Here is a 15,579-nt window from a genome sequence, read left to right on the forward strand (position 1 = left end):
CCCGTTGAAGTGGCGGAGGCTGCCTCGCTAAATATTTTTAAGACGCGGGTTGATGGGTTTTTGATAAGTGAGGGGATTGAGGGTTATGGGGAGAGGGCGGGAAAGTGGAACTGAGCCACGACAGATCAGCCATGATCTTATTGAATGGCGGGGCAGGCTCGAAGGGCTAGATGGCCTACTTCTGCTCCTATTTCTTATGTTCTTATGTTCTGTTTATTTCCGATTGCCAGCATTTGCAGTATTTTGCTTTTGATACAAAAGCGGGACTTGAAGGCACTGTCAAAGCCAACAGGTGAACCATAAGTAGGGAATTCTAAATATAATCACTCCCTCACCATTTTCTTTGTTAGAAGAAGGAGCACCAGCCTGTTGAATCAGCCTGTTTTATGTAACAAGCTTCATTATGAATGTCAACATTGGAATTTAATGGGAAACAGTTGACAGAAGCATTGCAAGAAATAATTCAAATTCTATGAATATGGGGTGCAGCTAGATGCAACATTTTGAATATATTAATGTTAAATGTGTCTAAAACTAGTAGATGCATCATATATTTGTTACTGCCATAATCAGTAGTCTTGTTTGTTCTTGCACTGTGGACAATTCTGGCAAGGCCTCCACTACCATTGATACTAATTGCTCTTAAAAAGGTTGTTAAAAACTGCCTTGAATCCAAGTAGGTACGCCTGTGATCTTAGAGAAATCAAATTTACAGAAGAGGATCATTTGACCCATGTCTGTGCCAATCAAGAGAAAGCTACCCAGCCTAACCCCATCTTCCTACATTTAGCCATCCGGTCATGGCTCTTCAAATATACATCCAAGTATTTTTTTAATGTGCTGTTGAATAGGGGCCTCCAGAAGTTTGATCCAGTGCCAACAAAGGAATGGTGATTATGGATGGAGTGGAACTTGGGATTTAGCAGTACTTGAGCTTGTGGCTGTTGCCGCCGCCTGCCCGCCCCCAAAGATGTTGACGTTGTGGGATTTGGTGATGGTAATACTATTAAATGTCAAGTGGAGATGGTCAGATTCTATCTTGGTGGTAGTCATTGCTTGACATGTTTTTTAGCCCAAGCCTGAATGTTTTACAGATGTGGGTGAGAATTTCATTATTTTAGGAGTTGCAAATAGAACTGGACACTGCAATCATTAGTGAACGTGCACCACAATCTGAGAAATTCAATAAGTGGAGCTGATTCACATTTCAAACTAAGCAAGCTGCTGCTTAAATGCAGGATACAAAAACATGAAGTAGTATGCTATACTAAGAGTTTAAAGCAGTCACTGACAACATCTCAGCTCTGTGAGAGTATTTACCAATCACATTTATCCATTTTGTTCCTCCATCCTTTCAACTCCTCCTCTTCCTTTGTCTAATCTTAAATATTGACAGTTTTGATTGCAACCATTACCCTCAAAATCATAACTCAACGCTCTGAAATTGTTTAATATTCCACATTAGTAACAATGCAACTGAAATTTATTTTGAGTCTTGAATTTTAGAGCATTTTAAAGCTATTTTTAATTTTAGAGTGCAGATACTTGTATCTGTGATGTACATTGCATTTTACCAGTGCAGCCCTAAGGCTGCTAAATATCTTGTGTATATACATGTGGTATCTTAGATGATTTCTGTAAAGCTGTTTGTCTGTAGCCCAAACCCCCTGAAGTAGAATTGACCAGATAGCGCATGTGGTTAGTTTTGAAAACCACCTGGTAGCCAAATTGTTGAGCATGCACTAAGTATTTGAAATGGCTAGAGGTAACCAAATTGATTCTGCGTACTGCAAGAAACTAAATCACTTATGAGAACAGCTCAAATTTTGGTTCTCAGCCAGGAAGCAGATTTGACAATCAGCAAGTGTTCTATTTCACTTGTAAGTGTACTGTGCCATGAAATTCTTTCCATTTGATTAAATTTCAAGCTGTTTACTTCAAATTTATTGCACTAATCTCAGAGTTTGGAGAAAAGCACAAGAATGATCAGAAAAATGTAATTCAACCAGGAGGATTTTTCGATGGGGGAAATTTGAAACCTACTTTTGGATCCGTCTTTTATGAAGGGGAATGTTAAAAGATTTAATGAGGAGCCCTGAACAGTTTCTATTTTGATTAAACTGGTTTGATATTTTGCAGATGTTGCAACAGCAGCAACAGATATTGCAACAACAACAGCAGCAGCAACAACAAGCTCAATTCGCAAATCCAGAGACTCCTGGTTATGTGGGATTTGCCAACCTCCCTAATCAGGTGCATCGTAAATCTGTGAAGAAGGGGTTTGAATTCACACTCATGGTGGTTGGTAAGTGTGGTTTATTTATTTCCCTTAAGATTTCGATGATTTTTGTAAAAGTTTGTCATCCTCTTTGGGAGTATACATGAGCAGGGAAATTTTTTTGTAGATGTGGTGTTACATATTACATATGAACATACAGACTTGCAGATTAGGATTAGGAGCAGGAGAGGCCACTCAGTCCTTCAGCCCTTCAAGCTTGTCCTACCATTCAATAAGGCTTTGGCTAATTTGGTTTTAATTATTTCATATGAATTGTAAAGAGTTGAGGCCCCAGCATTAATCCCTATGGTACACCACTCTCCATATCCTGCTAACCAGAAAATGCCTCCTGTTTCCAGTTAGCTCACCAATCTTCTAACCATGCCAATTTGTTATCCCCCACACCATGAGCTTTTAGTTTCCGTAATAACCCTTGATGAAGCACTTCATTAAATGCCTTGTGAAAACGTAAGTACAGTATATCCACTAAAGGTTCCCTTTCTCTACAGCAACTATTACTGTGTCAAAGCACTCAAATAAGTTTATTCATGATTTTCCTTTCAGAAAGCTATGTTGACTCTGCCTGATTATCTTAAATTTATCAAAGTGTTCTGTTTATAATGGCTTCTAAAATTTTCTTTGTGACAGATGTTAGACTAACTGGACCATAGTTTCATGCTTTCTGTCTCCCTTTTTGAATAAGGGGCGTTACATTCTCTAATGGAACCTTCCCCAAATCTAGTGAATTTTGAAAAATTGAAACCAACGCATCACCAATCTCACTAGCCACTTCTTTTAAGATCCTAGGATGAAATCAATTTGGACCTGGGAACATGTCAGCCAGAAGCTCCAGTAATATGCTCAGTACCACTTCCCTGCTGATTTTAATTTTCTTGTGTTTCTCCCTCCCAATTCCTAATTTACAGCTATTTTTGGGATGTTAGCTATATCTTGTATAGTGAAGATCAATGCAAAATATCCGTCCATTCATCCGCCATCTCCTTATATTCTAATATTAATTCCCTAGACTTGCTTCCTAAACGATCAATGTTCATTTTTTTTAGCTTTAATTTTTAAACATCTGTAGAAACTCTTACTATCTGTTTTGATATTTCTAGTTCACCCTTTCTCATACCCTAATGACTCTCTCCTTATTAATCTTTCAATAATTATTTGATGGTTTTTATATTCTGTCGAATCTTCTAGCCTGCCACCCTACTCTGCACTACTTCCTGCTTTTTCTTTAAGTTTGATACTATCTTTTTTTTTAAACTCAATATTGATGGTGAGTCCACCCCTTAGTATTTTCTCTTTGCTGTTGGAATGTATCCAGTGCATTCTGAAATATTCCCTTCAATGATTGATTGTATCTTTATTCATCTATCCCTTTTAATCTACGTTGCCAGTTCATTTTTGCTAGCTCTGGTTTTGTGTCCCCATAATTCCACTATTTAAGTTTAAAGTACTAGTTTCTTCCTCATTGTAATTTGTGCTGCACCTTCACCATGAGATCACAACACCGGGTCTGATATAACTTGCTCCCAGGTTGGCTCCAGAATGTGCTGACAGAAGAAATTAGGTTGGAAATATTCTGTGAATTTGCCATCTATCCCATCTTTGCCCACCTGGTTGTTCCAGTCTCCCTGTAAATTGAAATCCCCCAAGAGAATTGCTGTACTTTTCTGATAAGTTCCAATTGTTGCTTCTTTGATGCCTCGTCCTACCTTGTGATTATGGTTTGTTCTGTATAGTTCTCCTTCCTTTATTGTTCCTCATCTTTACCAAACCGCTTGTACAATCAAGGTTCCCTGAACTAAGGCTATCCCTTCTATTTTGCTAATGTCATCTACAATTAACAGAACCACCTCTTCCCCACTTCCTATCCTTCCTAAACAAATACTCATCAACCTGTCCCACTATGTAGCCATGTTTCAGTAATGGATATTAGATCATACTTACCTCTGTACTATTGATTTATCTGTTCTGTTTCACATGTACATAATTCAAATAGAGTCTTGCGTTTTGTCCTTTTTTGTTTTGTTTGTAACCTCTAGATTTATCTGTTAGTTTACTCATAGACTTATGCACTCTGTCCCTTCCTGTCATGGTCTGTTCATCACTTCCGATATTAATGCCTCCCCTCTCTTCCCTTGTCTTTACTGTTTGCTGTACCACATCTTCCCTCATTTTGATCACTTGCTCCTACTATTTAGTTTAAAACACTTTCTACTTCACTAGTAATTCAATCCGCAAGAACACTCATCCCAGTACTGGCGCCAGTGCCCAAAAACCAGAACCCACTTCTTCCATACCAGTCTTTGAGCCACACATTCACTTCTCTCATCTGCTTATAAGGGGCATGGACAGAGTGGATAGGGAACAGCTATTCCCCTTAGTTGAAGTGTCAGTCACAAGGACACACAAGGTTTTAAGGTGAGGGACAGGAGCTTTGTGCGGTGATGTGAGGAAAAACTTTTTACCCAGAGGGTGGTGACAGTCTGGAATGCCCTGCTTGCAAGAATGGTGGTGGGTTGCCACACATTCTTTTGATAATTCCCAGATGAGCACGTCATAACATTCAAGGCTATGGTCCAAATGCTGGTAAATGGGATGAGGTAGGTTAGGTGGTTCTTGTGTGTTGGTGCAGATTGATGGACCGAAGTGCCTCTCCTGAACTGTATGCTTCAATAATTTGCCTGATGCCAATTTGCCCATGATTTGGGTAATAATCCAAAGATTATTATCTGAGGTTCTGCTTAATTTGGTGCCAGCTCCTTGTTTTTTTTTTACTATGAGTAACCTCTTTCCTCATCGTTCCCATATCGCTGTGAGCTACACAGATCATGAAGCTAAATCCTCTCCTTCCAACTGCAAGTAACTCTCCAGCCCTGAGCATGTGTCCCAAATACTGACTCTGGGCAGGCAACGTAGCCCCTGGAAACCCTGGCAGTGGGCAGGCAACATAGCCCCCTGGACTGCTGAGGGCAATGTAAATCTCCCTTACTATGAGTACATCCCTGTTCAGTTGATGAACTGGTGTCTGAGCTTCAGACACTGTAGTACATTCGGGAAGGGGAGAATTACCAGGATGCTGTTTCAGGAGAATTTACCACCCGGTAGATTTAAGTATCTCTAATTCGGTCAGAGACATCAGAATGTGACTGCAGGTGAGGCAGGTAGAGGGATCCTGTATTCAGGAATGGGAGGAGCCTCAGTTCTTGCCCTTGTCCAACAGGTATGAGTTACTTGCCCCATGTGTGGATGAGGAAAAGGGCTATATCGAGGATGAGGTAGCCAACCATTCCACTGTAATATAGGAGGCCATTCGGTGGGGGGGAAGCAAAAAGACAAGTGGTAGTTGAAGGAAATTCTATAATTAGGATGATTGATAGCATCCTTTATAAGCAGGAGCGTGTGTCCCGCATGGTATGTTGCCTGCCTGGTGCCAGGGACATTTCTGACTGGCTTGAAAGGATATTAGAGTTGGGGGGAGGATCCAGTTGTTATGGTCCATGTTGGAACAAATAATATAAGCAAGACTAAGAAAGAGGACCTGTTTGAGGATTATCAAGCACTACGAACTAAATTAAAGAACTGATCCTTAATTATAGTCTCTGGATTACTACCCAAGTCACGTGCTAATTGGCCAGGGGGTTGAGAAAATTAGGGAAGTAAACACGTGACTAAAGGAGTGGTGCGGGGCACTGGCATCAGCATTGGAACAGGAGAGATCTGTACCATTGGGACTGTCTTCACCTGAACCGATCTGGGACCAGTGTTGTAGCGGAAAGGATAAATAGGGTGGCCTCAAGGATTTAGCAAATGGCGGAGGAGAAGGGAATGGTAAAATTATGTGAAGTATAATGGTTAATGAGAAGCAAAGCAGCAGGAGGAAATTACGAAACAAGTTAAAAGGAAGGTGAACTCAGGACGTGTTATTAATGGAGGTATTAGGATTAAAAAAGAAGATATAAAACTAGCATCAGGGCTCGTTGACAGAGGTAATGACAGATAATATAGATTCTGTGGAAAAAAAGGTTGAATTCATTTGGGTGGAAATCAGAAATAGTAAGAAAAAGTCATTGATAGGCCACCAAATAATATCATGATTGGGTGGACAATAAAGAAAAGAAGTAACTAATGCATGTAAAAATGGTAAGGCAATTACCATGGGGGATTTTAATCTACATGTTTGGTCAAACTAGGTTGGTCAAGGCAGCCTTGAGGAGTTCATAAAACGTTTCCGGGATAAATGGATCCTACAAGGAAGATCTGGTCCTGTGCAATGAGACAGTAATAATTAATCTCTCAGTTAGGGATCCTCTTGGAAGGAACGATCACAATATGGCTGAATTTAAAATACAGATAGATGGTGAGAGTTGTCGCTGACGTGCTGAATTTTCCTTAGCCTCCTGAGAAAGTAGAGGTGTTGGTGGATTTTCTTAACTATAGCATCAGCTGGAGGGACCAGGACAAGTTACTGGTGATCTGGATACCTAGAAACCAGAAGCTGTCAACCATTTTCACTTCATTCCCTTTGATGTGGACAGGAGCATGTCCTTCACAACACTTCCTGAAGTCGATGACTACCTCCTTCGTTTTACTGACACTGAAGGATAAATTATTGTCATTGCACCACTTGACCAGATTCTCTATCTCCTTTTCTGTCTCGTCATTGTTTGCGATTGGCTCACTGTGGTGGTGTCATCAGCAAACATGAAAATGGAGTTGGAGTGGAAGTTGGCCACACAGTCATAGGTGCATAAGGAGGCAGAGGATATAGTAAAGAGCTGCACATGTTGCAGCTGATGTGCAGAATACTGCCCACATGGTGCCTGGCTCACAACTTCAGTTCTGGATGCAAATCTTTCATTTTCTTAATCTTCTTCCTTTTATGGTTATCTTTCAGCTATTAATAAATGAGATTTTGGCAGGAAACTGGCAATGCCATGATGCATGCAGATCACCTTGCATTGGGCACCAAACATTTCCAGCACTCTTATTTTGTAATAGTTTGGGTCAGAGGCAGAAGTGAAGAAGGAGGGTGTAGCTGAAACTAGCTGAAAATTAACCATGCTGATAGGAAAAAATAGAATGGATGGCTTGTGAGTTTGCCAGGTTCAGCAACATGACAGAGTTGAAATGTAGTGCTCCATGCATGCTGTTATGAGGAAGGAAATTGGGAAGCTGGTCAGTGAAGTTATAGAATAATAGAATCCCTACAGTGCAGAAAGACACCATTCGGCCCATTGAGCTTGCACTGACAACAATCCCACCCAATCCCCATAACCCCATGCATTCACCCTGACGCTAAGGGGTGATTGAGCCTGGCCAATCAACCCAACCTGCACATCTTTGTATTGTGGGAGGAAATTGCAACATCCGGAGAAAACCCACACAGACACGGGGCGAACATGCAAACTCCACAGTCACCCAAAGCCGTACTAGAAAGTCGCTGCTAGAAAACTGAATATAGCAGATTTCTAAAGCACTTAGCCAATGTCCTGCATGCACAGTGAAGTGGCATGTGTGCTGTATCAAAAGGAAAAGGTCTGAGCAAAGATTAAAAGAACTGAGTTTTCTGGGCATAATTGTAACTTGCCACAGTGGTTTGTGCTGCTGCCTCACAGCACCAGGGACCCAGGTTCGATTCCTGGCTTGGGTCACTGCATGGAGTCTGCACATTCTCAGTGTGTCTGCGTGAGTTTCCTTGGGTGCTCCGTTTCCCTGTCACGGTATGAAGGACATGTTGCTTGGGTGGATTGGCCATGATAAATTCCCCTCAGTGTATCTGAACAGATGCCAAGAGTGTGGCGACTATGGAATTTTCACTGCAACTTAATTGCAGTGTTAATGTAAGCCTACTTGTGACACTAATAAACTTAAAAGCTAATTCTTAAGCTCCTGATAGAGGGAAAGGCCTGAGTATTGCCACCTGGTACCTTGGGAGTTGCATGCGTTGCCCGTCGTGACGGGGGCAAACAGTGTGATAGTAATGCAGCAGAGAATAAATGCCTAAAATTATGTAGAACTTGCAGTGCAAAACCACCTACCCATTCACCCCCAACTCCTCATATTTGTTAAATTTCATTTGCTACTTGAGTGCATCAATGTTTATCTTTGATTACTGATCATAATCTTGTCCATCTGAAATTCAGTCCTGAGGTTTCAAGATTGGGACATTTTTTTAAGGAAAATGTGGTGGGAGCTATACTCTGTCTAAACCAAAAATCACTGATGTCAGCTCTAGGCATCAGAAGGAAAACAAAATCACCCATGTCATCACCTAGCTGTATTTTAAAAATAAGTATTGCTGATTCCTATTTATATACGATATTGCTCCCTCTGAACAGTTATGGTTCGGTATAACGTAGACATCATTCTATGATATATTTAATCAAATCATATCAGTTATGGACACCATCGATTTAATGTTGAATCTTCCATTCATCATTAAGTAGCCCCATGTGGACTGACTTGGATTTGAGAATGGTTTTCAAGCTGCAGTGCATGTAGCACAACATAATTGTAATTTTATGTAGAGTTTGAGCTTGTTTCTAGAAATAGAGGTCACTTTAAAAAGAGATTGCCTATTTAAGCAAGTGCTTAGGAAAACATTTTTTGAAGGTGGTGAATCTTTGAAATTTTGTCCTTCAAAAGACAGTGGAGGCAAAGTTTTTGAGCATCTTTAAGGCAGAGCTGGATAGATTCTTGATAGGCAAAGGGGTTGAAAAGTTATTGGGGTCAGGAACATGGAATAGAGGTGAAAATCAGAACAGCCGTAATCTTTTTGAATGGCAGAGCAGGCTTGAGAGGCACAGTCACCTCCTACTGTCTATATTTGAATGTATGTATGTTGTCTACTGTAAGTTTTCACGTGTTTAATTTCTTCCCTCAAACTGGATAAAGTTGTAACTCTTAATTTCCATGCAGTTCATGTCAGAGATCAATGCATTAGCTACTGTCAAAAATTTTTGGCAGTCTGTTTCAATGTAATTGTTTTCTATGCAGGTGAGTCTGGCCTGGGCAAATCAACTTTAATTAACAGCCTCTTCTTGACTGACCTCTACCCTGAGCGAGTTATCCCTGGAGCTGCAGGTAAGCTGAGGGAAACTGGCACCTTGTTCAATGCTAATTTGTAACTATCATGGTAGTTGTGGTTAGTGAGCAGATTACTATGTTGGCAGGGTAAGTTGTGATAAATGAATCTATTGCTTGGTATTTCAGTTCCAAGCAGGAGAAAGTCAAGCATGTGCTTCAGTGAGATGATTTGAGGACAGGTCTTCATGTTGCCACAGAGAAGGGATTAATATTCTAGCAGTTGTAAGTTGTGTTGGGATGATGGCACTCACTTTGGAGTGGGAAGCCCAAAACATTTGGCTCCTCTGGAATTGTAGGTCTTGTCATAGTCCTTGCCTCTTGGGCTATAGTCTAGAAAGGCTGAATGTACTAGCATGCAGCTTGTGTATACTTAGGGAATCCACCAGCCCCCTCAAAGCAGACCACTTTTAAACATGCCTATGGCTGTTTTGCAGTGGGGATCCTGGAGCAGACTGCTATCCACCTTCCAAGTTGAAGATGAAACAGAGCCTCGGGGAGGGGCTAGATCTGTTGACGTTGCCTCACCCAAAAAACTTGCCAAGTTTGATTTGATTAATTATTGTCATACATATTAACACACAGTGAAAAGTATTGCTCCTTGCACACTATACAGACAAAACATATAGTTCATAGAGAAGGAAACAAGAGAGTACAGAGTGTGGTGTTAGTCATAGCTAGAGTGTAGAGAAAGATCAACTTAATGCAAGGTAAGTCTGTTCAAAAGTCTGACAGCTGCACGGCAGAAGCTGTTCTTGAGTCAGTTGGTACGTGATCTCAGACTTTTGTATCTTTTTTCCCCGAAGGAAGGAGGTGGAAGAGAATATCCGGGGTGCGTGGGGTTCTTAATTATGCTGGCTGCTTTGCCAAGGCAGCCGGAAGTGTAGACAGAGTCAATGGATGGGAGGCTTATTTGCATGATGGATTGGGCACATTCACGACCTTTTTGTAGCTCCTTGTGGTCTTGGGCAGAGCAGGAGCCGTACCAAGCTGTGATACAACCAGAAAGAATGCTTTCTCTGGCGCACCTGTAAATGTTTGTGAGAGTCATAGCTGACATGCCAAACTTCGTTAGTCTTCTGAGAAAGTAGAGGAGTTGGTGGGCTTTCTTAACTGTAGTGTCAGCATGTGGGGGATCAGGACCGTTTGTTGATGATCTGGACACCTAAAAACGTCAAATTACTCAAACCCTATCAAATTGTGTAGTTGATGAAACACCAATTTGATTTCACATTGGCTCACAAGTACTTGTCTTTACTTCAGAGAAAATTGAAAGAACAGTCCAGATTGAAGCTTCAACTGTAGAGATTGAAGAGCGTGGTGTAAAGCTGCGTCTGACTGTAGTTGACACGCCAGGATATGGAGATGCAATAAACAGCCAGGATTGGTAAGTTAGCCTGTTGCAAATTGGAATGAGTTTTGTGATCGCAGTTTTAACAATCAAGTTTAAGGTTTATTTACATTTTGGACTCTAGTATTTTCGCTGAGCAGTCCTGCAAGTGTCTGTGTACCGAGGAGTACTTGCTGTCGTTTCTAATAGTTTATATATCGACACAGAAAAAGTTCTGCTAATAAACAGATTTTATTAGCAGATTTCCAAAATTACTGTTGCATTTTATACGTTGAGCTGCATTTGATACTTGTGCTAATCTAGCTAGCCTGTTTAACCTTTTTTCCCAAATTGACAGGTCCTTCCCTCTAATGCTCATTCCAAATGGCAACAGTGGGTTTTGTACTTCAATTTTTGTAACAATATTTGTAACAATTGTGTATCATGGGAAACACTTCATATCGAAGTTATTGCCATGTACAGTATTTATCCTTTCTTGCCTTCCATAACAAAATGGATATGGTGAAATACTATCTATTGAAGACCAACTAACGACTCTCATTTATGCCTTGTTTAAAGAATCTTACTTGCCTCAGATATTGAGATCAGTTGCTGCTTTTCATCTCCTTAAGCCAATTGGTGAAGAATAGCACTGCGACAAAGTTTTACTCAATCTTGCATGTATTTGCAGAATGCAACATTACAATCATACCACAGTTTCAGTAATTGTATCGTCATATGTGCTCAAATGAAACCTAGTTAATACCCACTACCTCCACTGAACATGTTGTGCAACTAACTACCTGTTTAAAATACAATCGCAGTTCCAGCGGTGTATGTGTTTGATGCACATTGGCTTGTACTTTCCTCCAGTGCACTGGGTCATGGGCAAATCCATCAGCTGAGTTAGAGCCAACAGCAGTGCCATCATAATGGAAAAAACATAATTTGGGTTTAAGATAAATAAACTATGTAGATTGGCAAATGTCAGTGGTTAATTTCATTATTAGCAGGATATATTGTAAACCTTTTCAGTGATTTGAGAAGCTGTATGGTATGACTTCATGAAGTAAGCCTCAGATTTTGAATCAAGAGATGGCTCTTGAAACTTTACATCTATACTTTTATCTGACAAAGGAATTGCTAATTAATTAATTGTTATCCAGGCTGAAGGCTTGTCTTCTGATGGGTTAACGATGGTGCCTGTACACTTTTAGCTAACTACAGTGTTGTAGTGATGCTGATAGAAGTGAAAAAGGGGCTAGGTTGAAGAACTGTACACCACTTGTAATTACTTGCTGCAAAGCCTTCAAGAGGGAAAGCCAGTTCTTCAAATTCAGAAAGCATGTACAAAACTGGGACAAACACTGGCTACCTGTCCACGACTTGACTGTTTTCTGTACTGTCTTGTACATTTCAGTTCCTTTGAAATAATTGCCTTCATTCCAAAGCTCTTTGGAATGTCATATCTTTGCAATGTGCCTATAGTCAAATGGTGGTGGTTTTCATGGTGGTATTGTATGGTGAATGCAAGGGCACATGTTTGTGACTGATGCAGGCCTGTTGCTTCTGTAGATAGCAAATATGATAAATGTTATAGGTTGTGACTAATATGAACCACTATGTAATGGTGTGAACCTTGTTTTGGTGGATGATACATACTTGTGGTGGTTGGCAAGCACAGTGATACATACCAGTCTTCAGTGATTGGCAGCTGCAGTGTAATTGCAGACATCTGTCCTTGCTGACATTGGCATTGCCATGGGCCATGCTTCCTACACCTTGTAGCAGTTTAATACTGGGATTGCTGGAGTAAAATTATTTGAGATTAGCTATGCTTGGCATACTGAGTAATAGGTTTGAAGAGTTGCTGCAGCATGTTGCAGTTGCTCCTGCTGATGCCGTGCAACAGCCCAGCCTGTTGACTTTTTTTCCCCTTTGATCTTTCTCAGCTTTAAGACAATTATTTCATACATTGACGAGCAGTTTGAGCGGTACCTGCATGATGAAAGTGGTTTGAACAGACGCCACATTATTGATAACCGGGTTCACTGCTGCTTTTATTTCATCTCTCCTTTTGGACATGGGTAAGCATGGTTACATGTTCTGTGTAATGAAATAATTTGTTGCAGGAACGACTCTGATTATTGAAGAGGAGTGGCTCAGAGTTGTTGCTGTGTTCTCTGTGCTTCAAGTTATTGACTGACTTGAACTACCAATTGGATGGTTAAAGCAATGTGACCAAACTCTGGTTCCAAATGATTAACTAGTTAATGTGACAGACGGATGTGAGAGTAATATGACCATGACATCTGTCACCCCATTGATTTGCTAGGGTTGATTCGGCTGATCTGGCTGGCTCGGTAGGTGTCCCCCTTCCCTTGGCTCTATGTACGTCCCTCCCGAAGCTTAGCGCTCAGTTGCAGAGGATGACCCCCCAGAAGAGGACTGCTCTGCCAGTCTAGGGTATATGATGTAGCTACAGTCACCTACTAGGCTAAACCTCCAAGACCATTTGTAGGATGACGTAGGGACGTCAAGCTCCAAGACAGCAAAGGGGGGGGGAGAAAACAAGCTTTTCAGGGGTGGTATGGTGTAGTTATAGGGTCAGTAAGTTTCCTGAACTGAAAATTAAAATCTGTTCTCTGTCCCTAAAATTCAACTTTTATGATTTATTTATATTTGTTAGTATATTTTCCTTTAATTTTCTTTCTCTCCTCCTCAATCCACCACCACACAATGGAAACTAACCTGTGTTTATCTTATTCACGTGGATCATAATTACATAATATGCAAGATTTGCTTCTCAGCAAACTCTTCCAATTATCTGTTGTAGGATCACAGAATGATTACAGGAGGCGGCCATTCAGCCAGTTGTCTGTGCCAAATCTGTGTAGGAGCAATTCATGTGCCGCCCCCCTACCTTTTCCCATAGCATTGCATTTTCCTCTTCAGATAATCCAATTCTTTTTTGAAAGTCATGACTAAATCTGCCTCCACCACACTCTCAGATAGCAGATTCCAGATCCTAAACACACGCTGTATTTTTAAAAAAATGCCCCATGTTGCCATTGCTCCTGTTGCCAGTCATCTAAAATCAATGTATTCTGGTTTTTGATTCTTCCACCAGTGGGAGCAGGTTCTCCCAATCTACTCTGACCAGACTCCTGATGATTTTGAATGCCTTTGAAAAATTTCCCCTTGTCCTAAGGAGAATAATCCTAGCTTCTCCAAGCTGTCTACAAACTGAAGTTATTCAACACTGAAATCATTGTGTGAACCTTTTCTGCACTCTAATACCTTCAAATCTTTCCCATAGTGTGGTCCCAGAACTGGATACAATATTCCAATTGAGACGGAACTCATGTTTTATAAAAATTCATTATGTGGTTGTTACTTCTGTATTCTGTGCTCCTGTTTATAAAGCCTGTGATCCCATATGCTTTATTAGCTTTGCTCAACCTGTCCTGCCATTGTCCATGACTTGTGCACATGTACCTCTAGGTCCCCCAGCTCTTAAAATTATGCCTTGTATTTTATATTGCCTCTTTCCATTCTTCCTACCAGATTCAAACATGTCTCTGCATTAAATGTCATCTGCCCATCTCCACCCACCTGTCTGTCCTTTATCATATTGTATTTGTTTTTTAGACTCAAGCCCCTGGATGTGGAGTTCATGAAGGCTATACACAATAAAGTGAACGTTGTTCCAGTCATTGCTAAGGCAGACACCCTTACGCTGAAGGAAAGAGAGAGACTCAAAAGAAGGGTAGGCACAGTAACCTGTATGTGAAAAATTAGAGATCACTTAAATTTTTGCACTCTATTACCAATGAAGACTTGATGGTAGTGATGGTTCATACAATTTTGGAGCTGTCCCCTTCCCATCACTTGTTTTTTGGTAACCCTGCTATTCCATGTATCTCTTAAACTGCCTGGGATGTTAAGACCGTAAAGAAAACAATTGGCTTGCTGGGCAAGTGGGTGGGTGTTATTTGAATCGTTTGGTTGGTCTTGTTTCATTTTCCTTTGTGCCTGTCTCTCTCATAGCAACTGCTCCAAGTGAGTCTTATTGAATCAGGATATGCATGAAATCAAACACACAGATTTGTGTTCTGTCCGTTAGCACAATATGCTGTACTTCGTAGTGTAGCCTTTCATCATGTATCAATAGACTGCTCTTTCTAAGATCATGGTCTTCACTTGTGAATGACCATTCAACAGAAATCTACATCTGAAATCTTGTATTTGGGATTAAGTCATATGGATGTGCTGGTATGGCTGGTCTGGGTTAAGTCTGTGGAATACATGTAACTGAACTTCTTATCATTGGAGCCATTCTTGTGACTCTTTCTGTACTATCTGTAATGCCTCATTGTATTTAAGTTGATGGGTCACTAGAACCAGGTGGGATGAATCCTGAGGGAAATCAGGGTGTAAGCTGTGGAGGTATGGGCTGTAATATTCCAATCCTTCTTAGCTATAAGGGTGATCCAAGCAACAATAAGCCAGTCATTTTAACCTTGGTGTTGGGAAAGCCTTTTCAAACAATATCACAGACAAAATTAACAGTCACTTGGACAATAGTGAATTAATTGAAGACAGTCAGAACAGATTTGTTTAAGTTATGCATGTTTAACAAAGTTGTTTGTGCTCCTCGATGAGGTGAAAATGTTGCTGAGGGTAATGTGGTTGATTTCATGTATAGTAATGAAAGTAAATGAAAAACAGAACTTCGCAGGCCAGTTAGCTTAAGTTCAATATAATGCAAAATCAACATGGTTTTGTGAAAGGGAAGTCCTGTTTAATCAACTTATTGGGGGGTGTAATTTGTGCTATGGATGAAAGGGAACCAGTGGACATACTGTACTTA

The 15,579-nt window shown here is 40.6% G+C and overlaps 1 protein-coding gene across 3 annotated transcripts in view; it reads left to right on the forward strand.

Annotated features, from left to right (window-relative positions):
• LOC145340865 (septin-2) overlaps window positions 1–15,579 on the forward strand; it is an 89,645-nt gene that overhangs the window by 49,479 nt on the left and 24,587 nt on the right. For all 3 annotated transcript variants that reach the window (XM_080185333.1, XM_080185335.1, XM_080185334.1), the window contains 5 exons: window positions 2,140–2,305; window positions 9,290–9,376; window positions 10,640–10,763; window positions 12,659–12,793; window positions 14,358–14,475. In XM_080185333.1, coding sequence (XP_080041459.1) covers window positions 2,140–2,305; window positions 9,290–9,376; window positions 10,640–10,763; window positions 12,659–12,793; window positions 14,358–14,475 — 630 coding nt within the window. The remainder of the gene's footprint in view (window positions 1–2,139; window positions 2,306–9,289; window positions 9,377–10,639; window positions 10,764–12,658; window positions 12,794–14,357; window positions 14,476–15,579) is intronic.

The sequence above is a fragment of the Carcharhinus amblyrhynchos genome, chromosome 3, assembly GCF_965287045.1.
Source record: "Carcharhinus amblyrhynchos chromosome 3, sCarAmb.v2.hapA, whole genome shotgun sequence".
Taxonomy (NCBI): Eukaryota; Metazoa; Chordata; class Chondrichthyes; order Carcharhiniformes; family Carcharhinidae; genus Carcharhinus; species Carcharhinus amblyrhynchos.